The following is a 23,633-nucleotide window of genomic DNA, read 5'->3' as shown; positions in this document are numbered from 1 at the left end:
TTTTCTTGACCATCACACAGGTGGTTCTGCCCCATCTGTCCACACGGTAACTCTCCAGTTTTGCTTCCCATTGATCCAGTCACACTGAAACTCTCACCATTTTCCAAACACCTCACACCCTGTTTGTGTCTTTGCCTGAGCTGCTTCCATTGCCAGGAAGTGCCTCACACCCTCAGCCCAGCTCCTTATAGTCTTACTTTTTTCCCCCACCCAGTTCGAAAGTTACTCTGTGTGGCTTCCCTGATTCTCCACAGCTGGTTAGTTGGCTATACCAGCCGCTGGCTTCCACAACACTTTGCTCATAACTTTAATATAGTTCTTACTCATTGCTGCTGTCTCCACCTCATTAGGATGCTGGTATCTTGAGGGCAACCAGTATTTCTTACTATCTCACCATTTCTTATTTCATGACCTCAAAAGAAGCTCGAAGACATACTTACATTAGTTCTTAGAGAAGAAGCATTAAAACTAAATTCAGTTAAGACAATGGAAGAATATTTAAACAAAATACTTATTTTTTTTTCAGGAGGAATAAATATTAAAACCAAATCTAATTCTGGAAGCATTAAATGTGTAGGTACCCTATCAATGACTGTCACACAGATGAATCAGATTTGTGACAGAAAGGAAGCTTCAAGGCCCTTCAGCCTATGATACATTGCTCTACCGTTAGCTACCTGATTTGTTAAACAAAAGTATAAAATTAATACTAATAAGAGAGAATTCTGATAATACAAAGTGTAGGGTATAAGAGTATCATCCTCTACTTCAAAGGCTGAAAGCACTGTTCTCTGGAGACTACCTCCTTTCTCGTCTTTCTTCCAATTCTGTGCCTTGCAGGCAGATCTATTCAGGCTCCTTTCGGCTACGCATGCCACACCTACACGGGTTCTCCACAGCATTCCCTTTGCCCAGTATGCTCTTCCTCCCTTCCCATTGTTTCATTTCATGTTAGGAAATCCCAATTCCCCACAGACTCCTTGCCGCATGATTAAAAGAACAGTATTTGTTTCTCCAACAATCTCTTCATCCTCTAACCACCAGGACACTGATCTCTTTGCCCACCTTTATTTATGAGTTGATTTGACGTACGTCGAGAATCTGTCATCATCATCTACCTGGGGAAGTGAACTTTAATTAGGCAGGGCCATGTCTGCCCACATGCGTTGTGTTGTGTCTATCACAACTTCACACGCAGACAAGGGCTGAATAGTGTGGTCCCCAGAACAGACCCGGTCTCTGTCTCCCTGTCAGGTGAGAATATGTGAGGCTGGTGGCAATGGCTCATGCTAATAATGTGTTTCTGGTAGCTCATGAATGTGTTGGCAGCCTGTAAATGCGTTGGCTCCTACAGTTGAGAAGGAGTGAGCAGGTAACAGTTGAAGAAAATTTAAGCAAAATACTCTTTCCCATAGGGAAGAAATATTAAACCTAAATTCAAATCTGGCAACATTAAGGTAATACATATATTTTTGTCAGTCTCAACATTTTTCCTTCTTCTTTTTTTTTCCAAATAAAATGATTCAATGCTGACCCAGAAATCTTCAAATATAACATCTTATAGCTAATGACAAAACACCACCTGAAAGGTGCAATTGAAAGATTTTCTTTATCATGAGAAGGTACAAGAGGAATAATTATCATCAAAGGCTTGTATTGCTTTCATTGTGGAACAGCAAAATTGCTGCCCTTCTCTATCAAGTCAAAATTGTTATCTATGGTGTAATTTCCAGAAAAATAACTATGGGACGATGGACTATAACTTAGAAAAATCATAAATGAAGCAATTGCATGTGCAGAACAGAGGACACAAGGAAACTGCCTAACACCACTATATCCATTGACTCAAGATCAAATAAGAAGAATTTTATATGATTTGTAGTGTAAGTGGAAGCTTTCGTTTATGTGGCAACTGAAGACTTTCCTATGGTAGTAAAATATGGCTGTTGCAACTGAAACTTGCAAGCATACAAAATAATGGATACTTTGGTCACTCAGAGATAATAAATGATGGTGAATATGAAGCAATTACATGATGTCTCCATTTAAGGAATGTAGCCATCAACAGGTAGTCGTGATAATATAATGAAGCTAACATTATTAAGTACTTATCTAAGTGCTTTGTGTTAACTCATTTAATTCCCAAAACAATCCTTGGAGGCGGGAACTTCCAGTATTTCCATTTTGCAATTTAGAGACTGGGCACGGAGATGGTGCCCAGTCTTTCCCAAATTTACACAGCTAGTAAGCAGACAGGTTACAATAGCAAATCAATATATCCTGATCTGTGAGCCAGACTTTCCTCAATTTGATAAAAACCAAGAGTGGAATGTCTAAGTGTATCTTTCTTTATACCACAGTCATGTTCCTGCAAAGACATCTGTAAATCAGAAATTTAAAAACAGAGCCAGAGTAGAATGTAAGCTTTGTGAGAATTTGTCAGTGGCTGTGTTCCTAGTGCCAGGATAGTGCCTGAGTCATGGTAGGCTCTTGGTAAACATGTAACAAGTAAGTGAATAAACAGCGAAATGAGGAGAATCTAACAGGGTACTTTGCAATGAGAAAGTGTTCAATAGATTTGTTTTTAATGGGATTTAAAGGAATTTACTTTATGAATTCATTCTAGAAGAGGAGTCACTTTCTGATTTTTTATATGCATAAATCCAGATTTTCATATCATTTGCTTAAAGATGAAATGGGAAAGCATTTTCATTTAATAGAATATTCTTAAATTTTTTATAGAAGAAAAGGAAAAAAAAATCAAGGATGTCAAAATTCTTGTAGAGTCCTAACATTATTGTAGAAAGCTCAGTTATCATCTCAGGACCTATAACTTTTCACATTCACGGTGGGAGATCCAACATTTTTGGGCAACAATTCACAAAGTCATACTTGTAGTCACTTCTCAGGCCTCCAGAAGAGTTTTTAGTCCAACTATGGAATACTGCAACGTATTTAGGCTATAGAATCTTGAGAAACCTGCACCCACTTAACTGTCTTAATCATGTTTTGGCTCTGAGAGGTAAATGAAAAAGTTTCCAGTAGTAAAGAAAAAAACCCAAAATCAAAACTAATAACTCACCAACTTTTCTCATAGATTTAGCCAAAATAGAGGACAGTAATGGGAATACCCATTATATGGAATAAGAAATCATGGAAGCCCTAAGTCAGGACCTGAACAAAAGACAGTCTGTGTTTCGATCCAGGTACCATTAACATTCCCCTACATTGGTTCTTACCAACAAGTTGTGGGAACACCAGGGCCCAGTAACCTAGTGGTTTTTTATTTATTTATTTTTTATCTATTTTTTAGTAAATTTTAATTTCATTTCACTTAGGTGCTATATCAAGGGCTATCTATAAGATCTTTCTACACCAGCACCTATGAGGACAAGGTTGACCAAAGTCAAGCTGAATACCCAATGAATTACCCACCTGGATAAGAGTGGTAGCTGCCCTGCTGCCTGGTGCAAGCTTAGCTCCTCCCTACATCCAGCTTCTCAGGGGCAAACAGTTACAATGTCCCGTGTACCATATGCAGAGAGAGTCTTTAGAAAGCTGATTACTTATATTTCCAATATTTCAAAATCTGCTTTCTGAAACCACTTATGGAATCACCTGTTTCCATTTTGCAAAGTTAGGGTTATAAATAATTTTAATTTATGGCTTTTCCAGAGAGGTCTCTCCTTCCCCACTCCTCCATTAAACTCTGGAGATGCCAGGGTCTCTCTTTCCTATGCTAAGGACCACCTGCCATTTGAAAGGGTCCTCAGAACCTAGCATATTGCCTGGCGCACAGTAGGCACTAAATAAAATGGAATGAAAGATATCTTCCTTATATCCTCTGCCTGCAAACTAGTGAAGCTTTTGATGAGCCACCAAAGAGGCTATCATATACAACTGCCAATTGTATGCCAGACACACTTGCAAACAATAATGTCACACATATATTTATGCTACCAAAACTCAGTGGATGGACCACCAGAGCCAGGACCCTTGGATTCCTTAGGTGGACACAGCCTGCTCTTTGTTGATTATGAATGCTGGCTCCAAGTCCGTCAGTAACCTTGGATATGCTTTTTCTCTCCTTTGGGCTCTGTTGCCTCATTTATAAAATGGGGATCATAGAGCTAACATTCCTTGCTCCTCTGAGAATTTTTTGTGAAGTAAACTCAAGTCATTCACAAGGCCACAGTACTACCCCAATAAATAATTCATGGATGCTGCTGCTAGTCAGAATAAGTAAAACTGCAATGCAGTGATCATCATTTAAAATGGAAATTGCTGCTCACAATATTCATACCTACGATTGAAAATAAGTACGACTGTGTGGGATATAATGAATCCTGTCAGGTTTTAGGAGGGGAAGGGTTTTTTTCTCCCTCCTTTTTTTTGTTAAGACTATAATGCAATTACATTTAAATCCATTAAATACTTGGTTCCAAGTGTCATTTTGGATGATCCTGAGGTTTGCCTTTACTTTCCTGGAATGCAGCCCCAGCCTGTCACACTTCAGTAGAGGAGGGGGTCTGGTATCTGCCACTTCTCTTGCCAGACTCTTTAATGGGAAACTCAAGAGCTGCAGCTTCCACACGTCTGCCGTGGGCCTTTCATTTTGTTGGTAATACCTCAGTGCACTCTTCATTCCAAACCAGTGATGGGAAGGAAGTCTCCATCCATGTTGTTTTCTGTCATTCTGTTACTGTGTCAACTTGCCAATCCATTATTATCTTTGCACTTTCTTACATTTATGTAAAAGGTTGGCAACCACATAATAACTCCTTATTTTCAGCTGATGTCGATATACAGGAAGTGCTAAAAATGATTTTGGCTGCCCTTTTTACTTTGGAAAAGGTCATTCTTATCCTGTGTCATTCACAATTGTAAAACTAATATATACACATGCTTAAGCGCTAAAATACACATATCTCTTAAGGAGAGACATGATAAATGATAGAATGGAAAGAGACTGTAGGAAGCAGACAGTTGAACAGGATCATTAGTCACCTATGAATAAGGCAACCTAAGATTCCCACTCCGGCTGTAACACTGTGGATCTGAGCAAATCATTTTACCCGATGCCTTAACGATATGAATAAGGGGGTATTACTTTCTGTTTCTAACCTCCTTGTTATAAGAGATTGTTAGTGAGGATGATAGATGGCTCTAAAATTTTGAGCTCTGTAATCTAATACTAAAATCCACACACAATAGGTGAGATAAGATGTATTCAAAGTCACCCAGACAGAGAGTGGGTTCTAAGCTTGATCCAGGCTTGCATGTAGCAGATGAGGTGTACTAATTAAGCCTAAGGAAGGATGAACCAACGATAGGAAGGAGGTCAGTGAGGAAACAGAGATCCATGTCTGCTGTGGTGGCTGTCCCTGCTTGGGGAGAGGGACACTGAGTCTTGGGGGTGTAGATGTTGTTTGGATACCAAATGGCAGTCTGGGTGAAAACCCAAAATTATCTATTCTGCCTTGCCCTGGTTTCAAACTCAGTTAGCAACCTACAAATAACTATTTGGGGGCACCTGGGTGGCTCAGTTGGTTAAGTGTCTGACTTTGGCTCACGTCATGATCTTGTGGTCCATGGGTTTGAACCCCATGTCGGGCTCTGTGCTGACAGCTTGGAGCCTGGAGCCTGCTTTGGATTCTGTGTCTCCCTTTCTCTCTACTCCTCCCCCACTCACACTCTGTCTCTGTCTCTCTCTCAAAAATAAATAAATATTAAAAAAATAATAATTATTTGGATTTTCCTGCTACATCAATGTCTGTCTAGAATGAAGATGCCCTGAATAGAAAATACTGCTTGCTTGCTTGCTTTATTCATTCATTCATTTATTCATTCATTCCACAAATATTTACTGAGTGTCCACTATGTGCTAGGCACTGTTCTATGCCCTGAGAACACACTAGTGAGTAAGAACAGACCCAAATACCTGTTTCAAGAAAGCACATAACCTGGTTGGAGGAGACTATTGAAACAAATGAATAAAATACATACTGTGTCAGATGGTGGGTGATAAGTGTTACGGTGAAGAATGAAACAAATAAGGGATGACGGAGACCATTTCTATGAACCTAAACCATTCTTGGAGTTTTTGGCATATTTAACGTTCTGCCCCTGAAAAGTTGAAGACCTGACCCAGAAACCGGGGGACTCCTTTATGGTGCTGTTCTTAGGGTGACCAATCAAGATTCCTAACTTTATCATCGCATGTATCTTCAACAGGTATTTGAGATGTGAGCTCTGTACTACATCATGTATTCATCACTTTAAGAGTGACTTAATGAACATATTTAGATGGGGTTTTACATGTAAAGTGAGGGATATAATGGATACAGAGTTGTCAATGAGAAAGTTCATGTAAGTATATTGATGGACCTGACGGTGAGAGATCTGGGCTTGAATCATGGAACCAACACTACCTATGGAAGCTTAACAAAGTTTTTTTAAGTTCTCTGAGACTTTGTTTCTTCCACCTCCAAAAGGGTGGTTGTAAGAATGAAATAAAATGAAATGGGTGGTTAGGAGGATTAAATGAAATAATGTACCCACTGGCAAATCATCTGTGGTCAGTAACATCGTTTCCTTTTTCATCTCCCCCTTCTCAAACTCTCCTTTGCACTGCGTGATTCAGAATTGCTGCCCACCTTGAATCACAAGGAAATCTTAATTACCCATCAATTTTGGCACCATAGGCTTCCAATAACGCTCTTGAACAAAGGAGCCCAGGTTGTTTCAGTGAAGGCCAACACAATCAGCAATCCATTTGGTTTGCACCATACTCTCTAGACCCTTCCAACCTCCTACAGAGCCGTGGAGGTGGAATGGTATTATAAATGTAAGGCACCCAACACAGTGTTTGGCCATTATTTGTCCTCACTCAATGTTAATTTTTATTATTTTTATTCCCCTGTAGTTTTTTTGGGAAAATGTTATGGAAATGTATATGTGTATGAATTATGCTATGAAAAAGTAAAAAAAGAAAACAAAACTATGAGCAACTGGGGCTTGTTTTACTGATACCAATAGTACATTAAGAGGGTCTTTCTAGGGTCTGAATTATGGGTATAAATTGAATGTGAATTGAGTACTGTGATGCTTGGTTTTATTTACTACCCCAAAATTGGTTTTTCTACTACCCAATTATTCAGTGGGTATGGGTCACTATCTCAGTCACCGATCAGTTGACTTTAAGGAGATAATCCTCAGTAATGTGAGTGAGCCTCATGTAGACAGTTGGATGACCATAAGAGCAAAACTGAGGCTTCCTTAAGGAACAAAGAATTCTGCCTCAAGACCACACCATTAGCTCCCACCCGAGAGTTTCCAGACTGAGAGCCTGCCCTACAAATTTTAGACTTGCATCCCCCATATTCACATTAGCCAATTCCTTGACATAAATCTATGTATATGTGTGTGTGTGTGTGTATGTGTATGTGTGTATGTATATGTTTGTATATATTTATATGTATGTGTATGTACATATATATCTATGCATGTGTGTGTGTGTGCACACATGTGTGTATACTCCTATCGGTTCTGTTTCTGTCTCTCTGGAGAGTCCTGATACAGGTGCATATGAAGGCTTATTTATTCTTCTTTTCCTTTTATCAGTAATTCTTTATGATGCCTAATTTGCATGATGCAATTTTACTGAAATGAAACTCGAGCAACTCTAAATGGCATAGTCAGTTTCTTTCAGCCTGTCAACAATTCTTTTTGGCCTAGGCCAGGCCACTTGACCCTGGGGTGGGGGATCATCCCTACACTGATGGTGGCTGGCACAGCCTACCTATGAGATTTAAAGGGCACATCACCCGTGTTCTAGGTGAAAAGCAGAAAAAAACATAAATGCCAGGTGGATGATTTGTTTCGGAAATACAGATGTCTCAAGAGGTCACGAGGTGGAAACTGGTTGGTTTGCTACTCTCTGGGTATGAATTCAGAGCGTAAGTAGGGTATAAAAACTTTGTTGTCTAAGTGAAAATACATTTGTGCAGTGGTGGTAGCACTGCAATTTGTAGAATGAATGCACAGGAGGACATATTACCATGAGAAGAGATGCTACTGACAGGGTAAATCTGCTTTCAGTTTTTGCAAGTCTGTCCGCAATCATATGGAAATAAACCCCTGGTGAAAAGTGAGATAAAAACTGTGACGTCATCTGAATTTAGTGTCACTGCTCTAAGCTAAAATTTTGGGTGAGTCTCTGCTTTCATTTCTGGTCTCCAAGTTATTTTTCCCACTTTACTCCTTTTCTTCATTATAAAGCATTCCTCACAGCACTGTCAGAATTTGAACAAAAACATCTTATATCTCATTTCCAATTTGTCATTTTGTGTTATTATGATTTATAATAAGACATATATATATATCTATATATGTGGTCTTTGGCCTTTAAGAATTTCCTAAGTGATTACAGCAACAATGGTATCCTTTGTTATGTTAATGAGGTGGCATTTGGACCCCACATAAGGATGGGGGCTGCTTGCCAGGAGAACCAATCTGTGATCTGAGGGCTAGATATTTCAGTTTCCCTCTCCTTCACCTCTGAGGGGCGGGGAGAGGGGCTAGAGATGGAGTTCAATCACCAATGGCCAGTGATTTGATCAGTCATGCCTATATAATGAAGCCTCCATAAACACCCAAAGGACAGGGTTCAGAGAGCTTCTGGGTTGGTGAACATGTGGGTATTTGGGGAAAGTGGTGCACTTTGAGAGGGCATGAAAGCTAGGTAACCTTTCCCACATACCTTGCCCTCTGCATCTCTTATCCTTTTATAATAAACTGGTGATACTTACTAGCTAGTAAAATGTTTCTCTAAGTTCCATGAGCCACTCCAGCAAATTAGTTGAACCCAAGGAGGAGGTCATGGGAACCTCCAATCTGTAGCCAGTGAGTCAGAGGCATGACTTGAAAATTGGGTTCAGGAACCCAAAAAGACATTTTCTTACTTTATACGTTTCATAATCAAGCAGCCTTTTGTGTATTCTTTAGTCAAATTTTTATAACTTCCTAAAAATTTGGTTATCAGATACTGTAAGCAATGGCAGGGGAAAACCTTATTTCCAGATGAGAAATCAACCTGGAACATAAACCCGCATAACTTGCTAAGAACCAGCTTGCCTTAGAGAGACCAGGAAGGCTTTACGTAGTTAATGAGATTCCAGAACCTCCAAGAGGAAGTTAATGGCCAAGACGAGTGCTTTTCAAGTGGTGGAAACCTACACTGTCCATAAAGGCTCAAGATTGATCAAGGCAAGGTATCTGTCCCAAGAGAGAAGGGCTGTGGGAAAACAAAACTGTAGGCTCAAAAAACCTCTACTTTGCACATGTCCATTTTGTAATTCTTGGAATGTTCTACTTTTGCAGAATTGCTTTTTAAAATCTCACCTGTTTTACTTTTGCTTATATCTGCAATCTTCAATTGGCTTCTCTTCATTCTTACATAATTTTTTTTCTTACATAGCCATTCCTCCAATTTGCCTTCCTTCCCTCCCTGCTGTGAATTTCCTGTATTTCTCTTGCCTCCTCTCCCATTTCCATTTTACCTCTTCTGCACCTTACTCTTTGAATTTCTTTTGGCTGTTCTTAATTCTTCCTTCTCTCCCACTGATCTGTTGTGGTTTTAATCATTGCTTAGGCACTTTAAAATCACCCAGTGACTGACATTTTCTCCCTGAAAGGAGAAGGATTTGTGACTGTGGAAAACTAACCACAAAGACCCAACACATTCAATTTTCAGCGCAGTTCTTTCCTTTCTTCCGTGGTGCTTTTGCTTGGGATTAGAGATGGACCACTTACTGCAATTCACAATGGCAAAGCCCTTCAGGCCTCACTTCTCAGCCCTGTCAGTCACAAGGCAAGGTGTATCGGAGCCACTATGCTTACACTGATTGGTAGAATGTTAAAATTGGCCTTCATGAAGAAAAGCTTACTCAAATCTGCCTGGAAAACAAACTTTTCCATTATTTTATAATGTGGTGATCAGACTCATTCTTCCTCTCAGACCACTCGTTCTCTTTGCCCCCTGCCCCACCCCATGTTTTTGCCTCATGAAACAAGAGCACACAAATGGGTTTCTGGGAGAAGGGTGAAGGATTTTTGTTGTTACCCTGGCCAACTGACAAGAAGTAAGATCTTTGCAAAGGGAAGAACAGTAAAATTAGTTCAACAGATCAGTCCTCAGGACTATACGATTTTATCATCTGGCATTTAGGGAAATATTAGGTTGCCACGAATACACTAAATTCGTTTGACTCAGAGATTTCACTTCAGCTCTTTGTAACACTTAAGTATAGACTAATTCAGCTTTTCACTTTTAGATAAATTTGGTCGTGAATTCACTTTACCTTTCTGTGTTTCTTGAAGAGCAGGAACATATATCTCAATGACTAAGTGCTTGAAGTTAATGTCTCGCAGGCAGCAGGATCTGGGAGATCATCATTATCAAAGGATACTTGTGGTCAAAGCTGTACCACATTCTGAAGAGCCAAGCACTCTCTGTTTTGGTTGTGTTTTTATCCAAGTTATTTGCTTCCTGGAGAAAGACAATAGAAAAAGGTATTGGATAAATAATCAATATAAAATATTGACATATATGATCAACATTAATATAGAATATATTCATATATTTTCACTATAAAAATACATGTCAAACAAATTTAATCACATTAAATTTTTTTTTTCTGGGTTGTGAGCATTTTTTAAAAATATTTTTAATTTTATTTTTTGAGAGAGCACAAGCAGGGGAGGGGCAGAGAGAGAGTGAGACACAGAATCGAAAGCAAGCTCCACGATCTGAGCTGTCAACACAGATTCTGATGCGGGGCTTGAACACAGGAACGTGAGATCATGACCTGAGCTGAAGTCAGATACTCAACCAACTGAGCCACCCAGGGGCCCCTGGGCTGTAGGCGTTTTTATCTAAATGGTGAAACAGCTGCCAAGCAAATGAGCTCATAGATCTTGCCGTGTGGATGAGACTCTTGTGGCATAATTCAACATTTACTTTTCCTCGTAATCCCTACTTTATTAAACATCTAAGAAATGCCACTTTTTTGACATCAATAAAAGTGATATTTCTGTCAGAATGCTGTTGTGTGATTTTTCCAGTTTACTTCTGTCAAATTTGGATGGTATTTATTTATGACTTACCAAAGGTCAAGTCTAAAGGGATGATAACAATCTAATAATTGTTAAGCTAGTTTTCATTCATTTTCTTTTTGATCATTACCAAATGCTATGGTTAATTTTTGATATCTTTCTATTTTGATTTTAAGAGTTTTGAAGTACATATTCCTTATAGAAAGCCTGTAATAATCGAATGTGCTTGTCTATTTTTTTTTTTTTTCTCAAAATGGTCAAAGTGGGAGGGAAGAAGATAAGGAATTAAAAAGGGAAAGCATTTGGCCTTTCAGACAGCCATGGTCAACCCCACCAAGTTCTTCGACATTGCCGTCGACATTAACATCTCCTAGTTGTTTACAGACAAAGTTCCAAAGACAGTAGAAAACTTGCATGCTCTGGGGAGAAAGGAATTGGGGAGAAAGGATTTGGTTATAAATGTTCCTGCTTCTACAGGATTCTTTCAGGACTTATGTGCCAGGTGACCTGACTTCATAATCCATAATGGCAAGTCCATCTATGGGGAGAAATTTGATGATGAGAATTTCATCCTGAAGCACATGGGTCCTGGCATTTTGTCCATGGCAAATGCTGGACCCAACACAAACAGTTCCCAGTTTTTCATCTGCACTGCCAAGACTGAGTGGTTGGATGTTCGGCATGTGGTCTTTGGCAAAGTGAAAGAAGGCATGAATATTGTGGAAGTATGGATTGCTTTGGGTTCAGGAACGGCAAGACCAGCAAGATCACCATTGCTGACTATGGACAAATAAATTTGACTTGTGTTTTATCTTAACTACCAGACTATTCCTTCTGAGGCTCAGGAGGGCCCCCCTTTACCCCCATTTGCTCAAAATATCCTATAATCTTTGTGCTCTCACTGAAGTTCATGAGTTCCATACTTTCCTTACTCTCCTCCAAGTCTAGCTCAATTGCAGAGGTAAGTTTATGATTATGAAATAAAAACTAAACAACAAAAAAGAAAAAAAGAAGAGAAAAGCATTTGATGGGTGTTTATGTGAGACTAGAGGATGAAGTGTGAGAAAAAGGAAAGAAGGTAAAAAATGTGAACCTTAGAGACAGATGATAATGAATATTGCAGTGTGGTAGGAAGGAGATTCAGTGGCATTTTTACTGCTTTTGTGTATCCGATTTTGCATATTAAGAAAAGAGATTTATTTCTAGGCTTCAATCTGTTGTAACTTTCTCCATCAATAAAAGCATTTATATATCTTGACATGGACTTTATTGCTTTGTTCCATTGCTTTGTTTGGACCCACAGTTTTAATCCCCAAATTGTAACATTTGTTCACAGTCCAGTAACGATGTGAACATTCTCAAGAAATGATGATGTGTGGAAGACAATTGCAACCCACGGGCTGTTCCAAAGCCAGCCCATAGATGAACCCAAGTAGATTTGCTTTCATTTATTTTATTTACTTTTCTCCCCATTCCCAGACAGTTCCACTGATAGTGAATGATAAAGAGCTGTGTTCTGCTCTCTGAAACATGTGTAGCAGCAGATGCTATAGTTCCACCCCCACAAATAAAATGGGAATACAAGAAAGCAAAATGTGGTCCATTTCTAGTTCATATCTTTTGTCTAAAATGGTTGAAGCAAAGACTCACAATAAAATTAAAACCCAATCTGGCAGCAAACCTTGTATAAATTCTTGAATGGTGTTCCCTAGAATGCCACTGTCCTACATGGTGCTGATGGAAATTTTATGTTAATTGTTTAGGAAAAGACAGGTCTGATAGTGTTGGAAAGGTCTCTTATATACGGACTTCTCAGAGGCTTTCATTTATAAATGAGCATTGTAAAATCTTCAAGAGGGAAGTGTTTCTCAAACTTGGAACCGTAGAACCCATTCATCATTCCCAAGCCCCACGGTGAGACATCTATGACCTTTTCAGGGACATTAGGTTTAAAAAATCTGTTTTCTTATAAACCTGAGTTCCATGCCTTGTTATCTAGAGTTAGACTTTATTCATCATATCCCCCTCAAAAGGAAACCAATGTCAATTTAATTTCTGTCCTTCCCCTGAGTCTTTCTATAGCCGTTTCTATCTCAACAAAGGTGTCAGATTTGCAAAATCACAGCTGCACATAGTGTTTTCTTTATTATTTTGTAACATCTGCAAACTGTTTCTGAGTCACCATTTCTCCAACAGGCATAGCTTTTGGAGTTCAGCTGGCAGAGTAAAACTACTCACCCTAAAGCAAACTAGTTAGAAAAACTGGGGGCCAACAGTAGAGAGTTGTCTATCTGTCTGTCTATCTCTCCATTTTCCTTTTCTTTAAGAACAATAAAGGACTTACAAAATCTTATCCATCAGCAGGCACAGGAAATTTTTGTTAGCTCTAACATCTACTGATGACAAGATAGTCATTGAAGAAAACTGATAGAAATTAGTGTAAGCAAATCACAGTTTGGGTTTGACTGTTCGTTTTTAAGTATAGGTGGTCTGTGTGGTGGTGAGCTCTCCCAGCCTCTAGCACCCTCTCTGCAGCAGTCCCACTGAATGACGTTTGCAACAACGACACTGAATGCTCATTAATTCCTTGGCAGCATGCTAGCCCCATTATTCAGTCATTAACTTTTTTTTTAGTCATTAGTTTTCAGCTTTCAAAACACTCTATCTATCAGGGTAGTTGTGTTTACACCTATTGTATAGGTGAGGACCTAGAGAAGCCCAGAGAAGGGAAGAGATGAGCCCAAAGTCACACAGCAAGCGCAAGCAACAGATCTGGAATTTGATTGTAGGACTGCTGGACTCCAAAGGTGATGTTCTTTTTGCCAGTATCTCACTTAGTCTTTAAGCTTTAGAAAGTACAAACATTAAATAAGTTATTGGGCTGCAGCTTCCTAGCCTGAAAAACTAATTGAAGAAATTGGATTGGCTGGTCTCCAAGGTCCTAATCATATCGAAAATATTATATTTATATATAAATGACAACAACAACAATCACAGCTGATACTTCTTGAAAACTTACCATGTGCCAGACAGTATTCTAAGTGCTCTTCATAGATTAACTCTTTTAATTATTATAGCAGCTGAAGTATGTTCTATTATCATTCCTATTCTACTGATGAGGAAACTGAGGCAACTGGGGCACAGAAAGGCTTCCAAACACACTTGGGACCTCTCAACAGCCAAGATTCCTCTCATCCAGGTGAGGCCCCAAGTTATAAGTGGGGAGTAAACTAGGGCAAAAGAATATTTGAATAGGGGGGGCACCTGGGTGGCTCAGTCAGTTAAGCATCTGACTTTGGCTCAGGTCATGATTTCACAATTTGTAGGTTCGAGTCCTGCATCAGGCTCCGTGCTGACAGCTCAGAGCCTAGAGCCTGCTTCAGATTCTGTGTCTCCCTCTCTCTCTCTGCCCCTTCTGGCTTGCACTCTGTCCTTCTGTCTCTCAAAAATAAATAAACATTAAAAAAAAAAAGAATATGTGAATAGGGCGATGAGGTCAGGATTCTGGGGTGATCATGTAAGTTAAGACAGAGCTGCTACCTACATCCCCAAACATAATGAAAATGCATGGCTCCCATCAGCTGGGTAAAGTGCTGAAGGCTTTGAAAGTGTCCCTATAGAAACTTAACATCATTGTTAGGAATTTCTCTAGACTCCTAGATACTGGTTTCAAGGGTTTTTCAAGGTCTTAGAAAAACCTTTTCTGGCTTTCTTTCCTCCTTCCCTATCCTTTTTATTTTATTTCCTGAGGGGAATATACTAGAACTCACAAGCACTAGTGAAATATCTTATACTCTATTTCTGGCAAGACTTTCAGAGATTTTTTTTGACAGTTGATAAGAGCAGCACATATTAGGTAGCACTTTGGAAAATGTTAACAAATGTAAATTTTTTTCAACTTTATTTTACTTGAGAGATTGGAGATGTTATTTATTTTACTAGTTTGTAAAGAAGCTGACTGGGTTCTAATTAGAATAAAACATAGACCATATTTTCCCAGGTGAGGGAAATGCCACTGATGACCCAGCATTGACTTTTCTGCTGATCATAGATAAAATTTTCAGTGGATATCTTAAATATCTGTTGGCCCAGTTCTGGATCCATTCATTTATTTTTCTGAAGTTATTGATGACTTAATAACTCGGTTATGAAAGGCCATCAATAAATGAGTAGAAATAAATGAGTTAGTCTACTCTGTGCTCTGCTTGTTCACTGGGGGTTGAAGATAAATGTGCCCAGGGAAGGCCAGCCTTTGCAGTCACCCTGGAACAGGAAAGGTATCTGATGAGGCAGCACCGAGGGTAAGCCTCTGGGAGGGTCCAGATGGGCAGAGGACAGCAGGTAGCATTAATTTACCTAGATTACTCTGAAGCAGAGATCAACTGACACCCAAGGACAATGGATGTGACCAGTCATTAGAAGTAGAATCTGGAATTTGATGGTATTTTCTTTATCACTAGCAGTATTTCTTTTCTTCTGAGTTCCTTGTCTCAGAGGGGAAGTGGTGTGCATGTTGGAACACACAGAGGATACAGAAACTGAAAACCAAGATTTGAGTTCTGACTCTCTACCATTTACCATTTAATAACAATACACTTATCAACTCTGAGCCTCATGTTTCACGGTTGTAAATGGAAACCAGAGATTCAAGAGCATTGAATCCTAACTTTTATTTGCCCTTGATACTTCTAAGAAGCAGAGTGCTTGATATATGTGCAATTTCTGGTTCCTTTATTATCTTCTATTTCTGGGAAAAGGTAAAAGCGACTGGGACATTAAATATCTTTCTTTTTCCTCCTTAGACAAAGGAATAAACCAGAGGTTGGGAAGTGACTGAGCACAGAAGGGAGTGAGTCCTTACCTTTTAAGTGATGCCCTCACCCTTAGCACCACCCCAGAGAGGAAGCAGTAGGAAAATTGTGAAGGTGTTCTTTGTTTTATGCTTATTTAGACCTCTGGGAGAAAACAAAAGGCTCAGGCCAGAAATCTGTGAAATCCAGACAGTGAAGCAAGAAGGGACTGTTTGTTATATTAACCTTAATGAAAAAGAACTAAGCAAATGCAAATACATTCCTCTATCAATATTCAAATGTGGGGCCTTTGTTAAGTGAACTGGATGAACTCTGCTCTGGGATAATCATGTGGGATTGCTCCTCATTTCAGGGGGATTCCATGGATTAGGAGACAGAGATTTTCCTTTCTATTTTTTGAGATTTCATATCCAATATTAATGTCAGTGGAAGTTGCACAGAATTATAATAAAGACAAATAATTATCATAACAAGCCCGTAGAGCTCCTTATGGGTTCCAGAGCATTTTTACAAGTTGTACCTTTGAATAAAATTTGATAGCAGTACTTTTGATCTGCCATTTCCCCACAATTTGAAATGTATTTATGTAATAATTTCAAGTTTATTGCCTTGATTTTCTAATTTCCAAGGAGAGGGCCAGATTCTGTGCCCCTAAGGAGAAAAAATTCTGGATTTTGAGGAAGGAGCATAATACAATTGAAGGTCAATAGGAAATTTTTCCAAATTTACATTTTAAAATGTATATCATTAATTCTTAGCCTCCACATAGAAACTACTTTATACAAATCTTCTCACCATCCCCATGCCGTGATGAATTCATAAATATTCTCTAGAAGGTATAGTCAGAAAATACATGCTTAGGGAAGAAAAAATGAAGGAAAGAGCTAGTCAAGGATGGATAAAACTGTTACGGTGACATGTAGACAAAGATAAACTACCAGATGGGCTACACTCATGGTTTAGCTACAAAGAAAGGGCTTGTTCAAATAGCCTTTCTGTATAGGACATCCAAGTTAATCCGGGGGAAAATAAATTATTTGGTCCAGATAAATATAATATTGCAGTGGTTTAAAAATATATACCCATAAATTCTTTGGCACTTTTTCCTTTAAAAGATGGAGATTGATTTCCCTTCCTACTCAATGTGGATTGTACTTAGTGACTCATTTTTAATCATTAGAATGGAGCAGAAGTGATGGTGTGCCATATCTAAGACTAGGTCATAAAAAGACATTGTGGCTTCCTCCTTGCTATCTGGTGTTAGACCATGTGAGGGAAGTCAGGGGCCATATTGTGAGGACACTCAAGTAGCTCTATGGAGGGAGAGATACATGTGGTAAGGAAATGAGTCTTCTTGATGATAGTCAGCAGTAAACTGGTGGCCTTCTGCCATCATGGAAGTAGATCCCCCAGCCCCAGTGAAACCTGCAGATGACTGTAGTTCTAGCTGACATTCTGATTGCAACTTCATGAGAGACCTCAAGTTAGAAACATTCAGCTAAGTTGCTTTCAAATTCCTGACCCATAGAAACTGTGAGATAATAAATATTTGCTGTTTTAAGCCACTAATTTTTGGGATAATTTGTTATGCATCAATAGAAAGCTAATACAACTATATACTAGAATCATCAGTTCCCAGCGTAAAAGGCATTGGAGTGGGAATTGGGAAGAGATAATAAGATGATACGTCACAACTCTGTAGTTTACAAAGTGCATTCACAAAGGTAACATATTTGGGGTATAGAAGATATATTTCCCCCTTAAGACTATATCAAAACTTATCCTAGATCTAGTATACCATGTTAGGGATTTAGGACTGAATATAAGGCATAAAATGATGGACCAATTTACAGGCAGGAGGAGATTCACATCATTTCACTATACTTCATAGTATTCTTAACTAATGCCTGATTTATATCGCAATTTAGTTGGTATGCTCTTTTATATGCATGTACACACACACACACACACACACACACACACACACTTACATCCATGTACACACATCATAATGGAAAATGCACCTTGGAGTATCTTACTCATAATGTCCCCTAGTGATGGTGTCCCAAACCACAAACACCAAAGCAAAGATAAGAGTCTCATATTGAGACTTGTGATTGGAATATATAGTATTATATATTTGAAAATAAAACAAAACAATGTATTCCCTTATAAACCTACTTCTAAAATATGTAATGGCTGACAATCATAGAATAACTGGTTTCATAAGAATATGTTAGAATTTTGGTATTAGATGACAGGCAGCAAAAGCCTGTGATTCTCAAGAGAAGGACAATGGATGAGGTGAGCCTATATTCTCCTGGACCCTGCCTGCAGGCCCTATTCCCATTGCAGTGCAAGAAGGTAGAGTCCACGCTGAGAACAGTCCAAGCAGAGAGCTGCCATCTCACTGAATCAAGGAACTAGGGACTAGAGTTTGGGTGTTGCTGAAGTGTCTGGAATTTGTTGTTGTGGTGGTAGTCTTGGGAAAGTTCTTTTAATTCTTTGAATTTCAATTTCGTAATTTATAAACTAGGGGTAGTAACAGGTGTTTTGATTGGCCACGGTAAAGGAAAGTGGGTATACACATGGCACCTAATATATAAAAAGTGCTCACTAAATGGTAGTTGCCATCTTCTTCCACTTCCTCTTTCTCATTATCATTCCTGCTTTCTAGAATATGCAATGATTAAATGTATAGGTATGAGAAATATATGGAATTTAGTCCTATGCAGTAAAAATTAGTTGGAGGAAATACACTTTTGGATGTATAAAACAAAAGTAATTATAACCCAAATAAAGTCAGTATTACCAAGGGAAAACCTAGGATATTTGCTGTGAAAAATCCCTTTTATTTTTCTCAAAATTCTACTAGTTACAATGCAACATAAAAACCCCTCATCTGGGTCAGGTCAATTTTATAGAGCTTAGTATTCTATTTCTGAAATATTTGTGGAGGTACAGTATGGAATTTATATTCTTATGAGGTCAATTCCAACAGTATAGGAGCAAGTTTGGAAAAATGTTAATTGTTAAATCTGGGGTGTGTGTGTGTGTGTGTGTGTGTGTGTATATACACACATGGAAATATTTATTCTGTTTTCTATAAGTTTCTTAGGACATTTGAAAATATTCACAGGGGAAAATTAATTTTTTCATATATACTTTTCATATATACATGAATATTTATTCTGTTTCCTATATGTTAATTAGGATATTAGATTTGAGAATTCACAGGGAAAAATTAATTTTTATTTAAAGATGAGATGATACCAGCATCTGCTAATTAACTCTTCTCCTCTTGAACCTACTTATATTTCCAGCCCTTACAACTCTAGATGACCATGAGAAATAAGTATCAATTGCAGAAGAACAAATCCTTTTATTCTTCCTCAAATGAGCGCTTTCAGATTTTAGGGGTATTCCAGGTTATGGTTTTCTGGGAATTGGCAAACAAGACTTCATTCACCTTACTCACACTCTTCATATTTTTATAGATACTTTATTGTATTCCTTCTTAGTGCTAATCTTTCTGCAGGAGAAATAGTAATCCTTTTAATCTCCCTCTGCTAAGTTATTGAAGTTGCCCTTCTCTGGACCTTTCTCAGCTCTGCTCTGACTTTCTTGAGCTGCAGTGACCAGAACTGATCCACACAGGTTACACAGAAGCATAAGTGACAACCAAAACCAGAATTTCAATGAAGAAACTATGGGAACAACAACAACAACAAAAAAATTGGAAGTGAGCATTAAGAGAGCACATAGAGAAGCACAGTGTTAAAAAAAATAAAAATTATGTTAGAAAAGATGAAAATTAACCTCATTGTAATAGTTGGAAGAGTACAGATGGGAGAAAAATGAGTTCTTAAAAAGGGTTGATTCCATTACTTCCAAGCTCCAAACCTTTAAGGGTTTTCCCTCCATCACACGTAGAATAAAACCACACTTATCACCTTGGCCAATGATTTGGCTGCTCTCTGTTTCTCCCAGTTCATGTCCGTCTCTCCTAACTTGTTCACCAATTCACAGCCACACTGGCCTTCCTGTTACTCATGGAGCACACCATAACCCATTGTGACTCTACAGCTTTCATCCTTGCGGTACCCTTTTTCTGGGCTGTTTTTTCTCCAGATCCCACACGCCTCACTTCTGCACATCATTCAGACCTCTGATAAAATGCCACTTCCTTAGAATGGTCTACCCTGGGGCATCTGGGTGGCTCAATTGGTTAGGTGTCCGACTTCTGCTAAGGTCATGATCTCATGGCTTGTGAGTTCGAGCCCTGTGTTGGCCTCTGTGCTCAGAGCCTGGAGCCTGCTTTGGATTCTCTATCTCCGTCTTTCTCGGCCCCTCCCTCGCTTGTGCTCTGTCTCTCTCAAAAATAAATAAACATTAAAAAAAATAAAATAAAAACAAAGGCCCGCCCTGATGAGGCAATAGCCTCTCCTCCATTGTTCACCATCCTCTTATCTGCTGTACTCACATCATTTACCTTTTTTCTCATCAGCATCGTCCATTAGAACAAAAGCTCTGTGAGTGAAAACTTTGAACTGGTAACTGCTGCATCCTCTTCACATGTAGAGTAGTCTCTGACATGGTGGATTGTATGGATGAATGAATGAATGCATGAAAGCATACCATTTCAGAGTGGAAGTTCTGGAACCAGATTGTCCAGATTAACATTCCACCTCTTCTTGCTATGTACCCTTGGACCAGCTATTTAACTTATTTGTATAGAGTTTCCTCATTTGTAATATGGGGATAACAATGGTATCTGCTCATAGGGATAGGGTTATCTTGGAAATTGAATTAATACAGACAAGGTGCTTAGAAGTGTTAACAATAGTCTGTACTCAACAAATGTTAGAATGATTATGAGAAAAATGGCAAAAAGGGAAAAAGAAGCAACAGTGGTTAGCCTTCTTGGGCAGCAGGAATTTCTATTAATATATTAAGGCAAGTGTGATGCTCCAGTGATTCTCAACTTCTGTGCAGTTCTGTGTTTTCAAAAACTCAGCATCAATTACAAGGAAAACCTCTTATGGTGGGAGTAGGGGAGGGGGTGGGAGTCTCAGAACTCTTTTGTTTTTGCTTTTAAATTTAAGAGACATAAAATTCACAACTGTACTATCTCCCATTTCTCAAAGAAGCACATTTGCATAGAGTACATATTTAAACTTTAATACCTGTATGTAGAACATGCTTTCTAAAGCTTTTGGGTCTGGTACAAGCAAAAGTATAATACCATTCACACTCTAAAGCTGTTGCAAGGCAAAAAGGAAAATCGTGACATTGCTGGTTAGTGACAGAAGTTTGCATTTCCCAAAGGCTGTTTTACTGTCCACCAAATGAGAAAGAAGAAGTTCCTTAAAAAATATAATAACGTGTGTTTGTTACCGATTTTGAGAGTATACAATCAGTAATTGCCATAACTGTAAAATTTTTAGCTTTTGGTAAAAATAGTCTTCCTCTTTTTCTTCTATTTTTAGAAGTTGACTGGTGCGAAAATCATCTTATTTGTTAACACAAGCCCAACTGAATACATGCAAACCAAGTGGAAACATGCAATCCTCCTAAGAATGAGGGTTTATGCTCTTCAGTCCTCCAGAGCAACAGATGCTGATAATAAGCAAAGAGATGTCAGGCAAAATGAGGGCAAAGAGGTTCTTGACACATGGTTTGGAAAGTACCAAAAAAAACACCAAAAGCAAAAACAAAAAAAACTGTCCAGGTCAGTTGGCAGCGGCATGGACACTGTTTTTTTTTGTTTTTTTTTTTTGTTTTTTTTTTTTTGTTTTTTTAATTTCTAGCTCAATGCCACTGTTTCCTATACTTGACACGGAAGATAAGAATTATTCCAAGGTTTGGAGAAAATCTCTTTCTGAAATGTAGCTACCTTGGTAGTCAAATATTATTATGAATAGGAACACTTCCAGGACACCTCTTAAAAACAAAATTATTTGAAGGAGCAGAAGTTCAGTAGGAACCATGTAATTTATAATAAGATTAGTTAGCTAACATTTGTACAGCTCTTTATGTGTCCTGTACAGGAAGCCCCGAGTGAGAAATATCTTTCAAAACGGTGGCCTGCGAAGTTTTGTACTGCTTGAGGAGAGAGTACACTTTTTCCCTCTAATGATAATAATTTAGTATATTAGTGATTATTTTTTCCTCTTTCCCCGCCTTGGCTACCAAAGCTCACTTGTGGCTTGACTAAGCAAGTATATAGGACCTTATGATCTGCTTATTCTTGATTCTCTTTATCCCTCTGGTTTTGACTTTCTGCTATTAGTAATATTATTTATTGAATTTTAAAATTCTCTTAAAATATTTTACTATTATTTTATTCTATGGGTAAGCTGCCACAAATCCTTCATAAGATGAGATGGGTTTAACTAAATTAAGTTTCGTAGTTTTCATAAATATAATTTCACTTGATCGTTATACCAATCTGGAGAAGTAGACATTATTATCAACCACATTTGACACATAGGGAAACTGAGACTCAAAGAGGCAAAACAACTGTTGGAGATTCAAATACAATGCAGTTTTCACTGGACCTAGTTGCCCTATCTCATGTCTCTAACAACAACAACAACAACAACAACAACAACAACTACTACTACTTTCTACTGGTTTAAGTATCTTCAGGTAGCAGTTATTACTGAATTAACGATGGTGTGAATGAGCTAAAATAAAATGTTTAAATTGTAAAAGGAAGGAGTTAGGCTCCCAGGTAATCTTCCTAATAATTATATGTGATTTCAAAATATTAGGCAGCTAGAGAAAGATGAAGAATTTCCTTTGATGCATTTTCTTATTCTATCTCTTTTAAAGAAAAAGATAGAAGAGAAAGATAGAATTTAGATAAAAGTTTTGCTTGAAGGTAGGAGGACGGATTAGTTGACCTATATGAGATGAAAATGCTTTTCAAAAATCAGCCACCATGGCACCTTACTAACTACTCATTACAGCCCATGAGTATAAGGAGATGGGCTTTATTCTCCCTTCTCAGGTCACCAAGCTGGCCCCAATCCCAGTATGCTGGCACACCTGCTGTGCTCACTCCTACAGTGAGGTGTGTTTCCTGGGCTATGGAGTCTGAGAAAACAGCACCAGCCTGGCCTTGAAACACATGTACAAAAAAAAATTGAAAGTACAATAAGCCAGGATCATCACCAACTTAATTTTCCAGGCCTTTTTATAGAGCACAGGATCCTTCCTTCTTTAAGTCTATGTAAACCAGGAAAGTAGCAACATTTTGCCCAGGAGCACTAACCAGCTGTGCCTCACTGATGGCATTATAGAAAAAAAAATCACAAAATAAAAGAGATGGATCCTCTTTAAATCCAGGTATGATCATAACACGAGTCATTAAGCAACATCACTTATTTATATTATACTACTGTGTCTATCTGCTTACAATTTCAACAAAAGGTGCAATTCCTACACAATTGTTTTAAGTACTGAATTAGAAATGGCTAATGCAAAATTGCCAATGGCAGATTCTACTGCGATGTCAGGTTCAAGTTCAGAGTTTGGGGAATACATTTCCTGTACTTGAGGGAACAGCACATTATTTTGAACAAATTTCCCTAAGGATTTTCAGGTCTCTTCAGAGAATGGTTGTGTGGTTAAGTTAGGAATGGATCACCTAGACAGTTTTGCTGTGCTTTTGCAAATTTTCAATGTTTCAATATTTCTATA

The 23,633-nt window shown here is 38.4% G+C and overlaps 1 protein-coding gene across 4 annotated transcripts in view; it reads right to left on the bottom strand.

The window, feature by feature from the left end:
* SLC9A9 (solute carrier family 9 member A9) overlaps positions 1-23,633 on the bottom strand; it is a 703,780-nt gene that overhangs the window by 92,164 nt on the left and 587,983 nt on the right. For all 4 annotated transcript variants that reach the window (XM_043595208.1, XM_043595207.1, XM_043595209.1 and 1 more), the window contains one exon: positions 10,470-10,549. In XM_043595208.1, coding sequence (XP_043451143.1) covers positions 10,470-10,549 — 80 coding nt within the window. The remainder of the gene's footprint in view (positions 1-10,469; positions 10,550-23,633) is intronic.

Source organism: Prionailurus bengalensis, chromosome C2, assembly GCF_016509475.1.
Source record: "Prionailurus bengalensis isolate Pbe53 chromosome C2, Fcat_Pben_1.1_paternal_pri, whole genome shotgun sequence".
NCBI classification, from domain to species: domain Eukaryota; kingdom Metazoa; phylum Chordata; class Mammalia; order Carnivora; family Felidae; genus Prionailurus; species Prionailurus bengalensis.
This window is presented reverse-complemented; position numbering and strand designations above follow the sequence as displayed.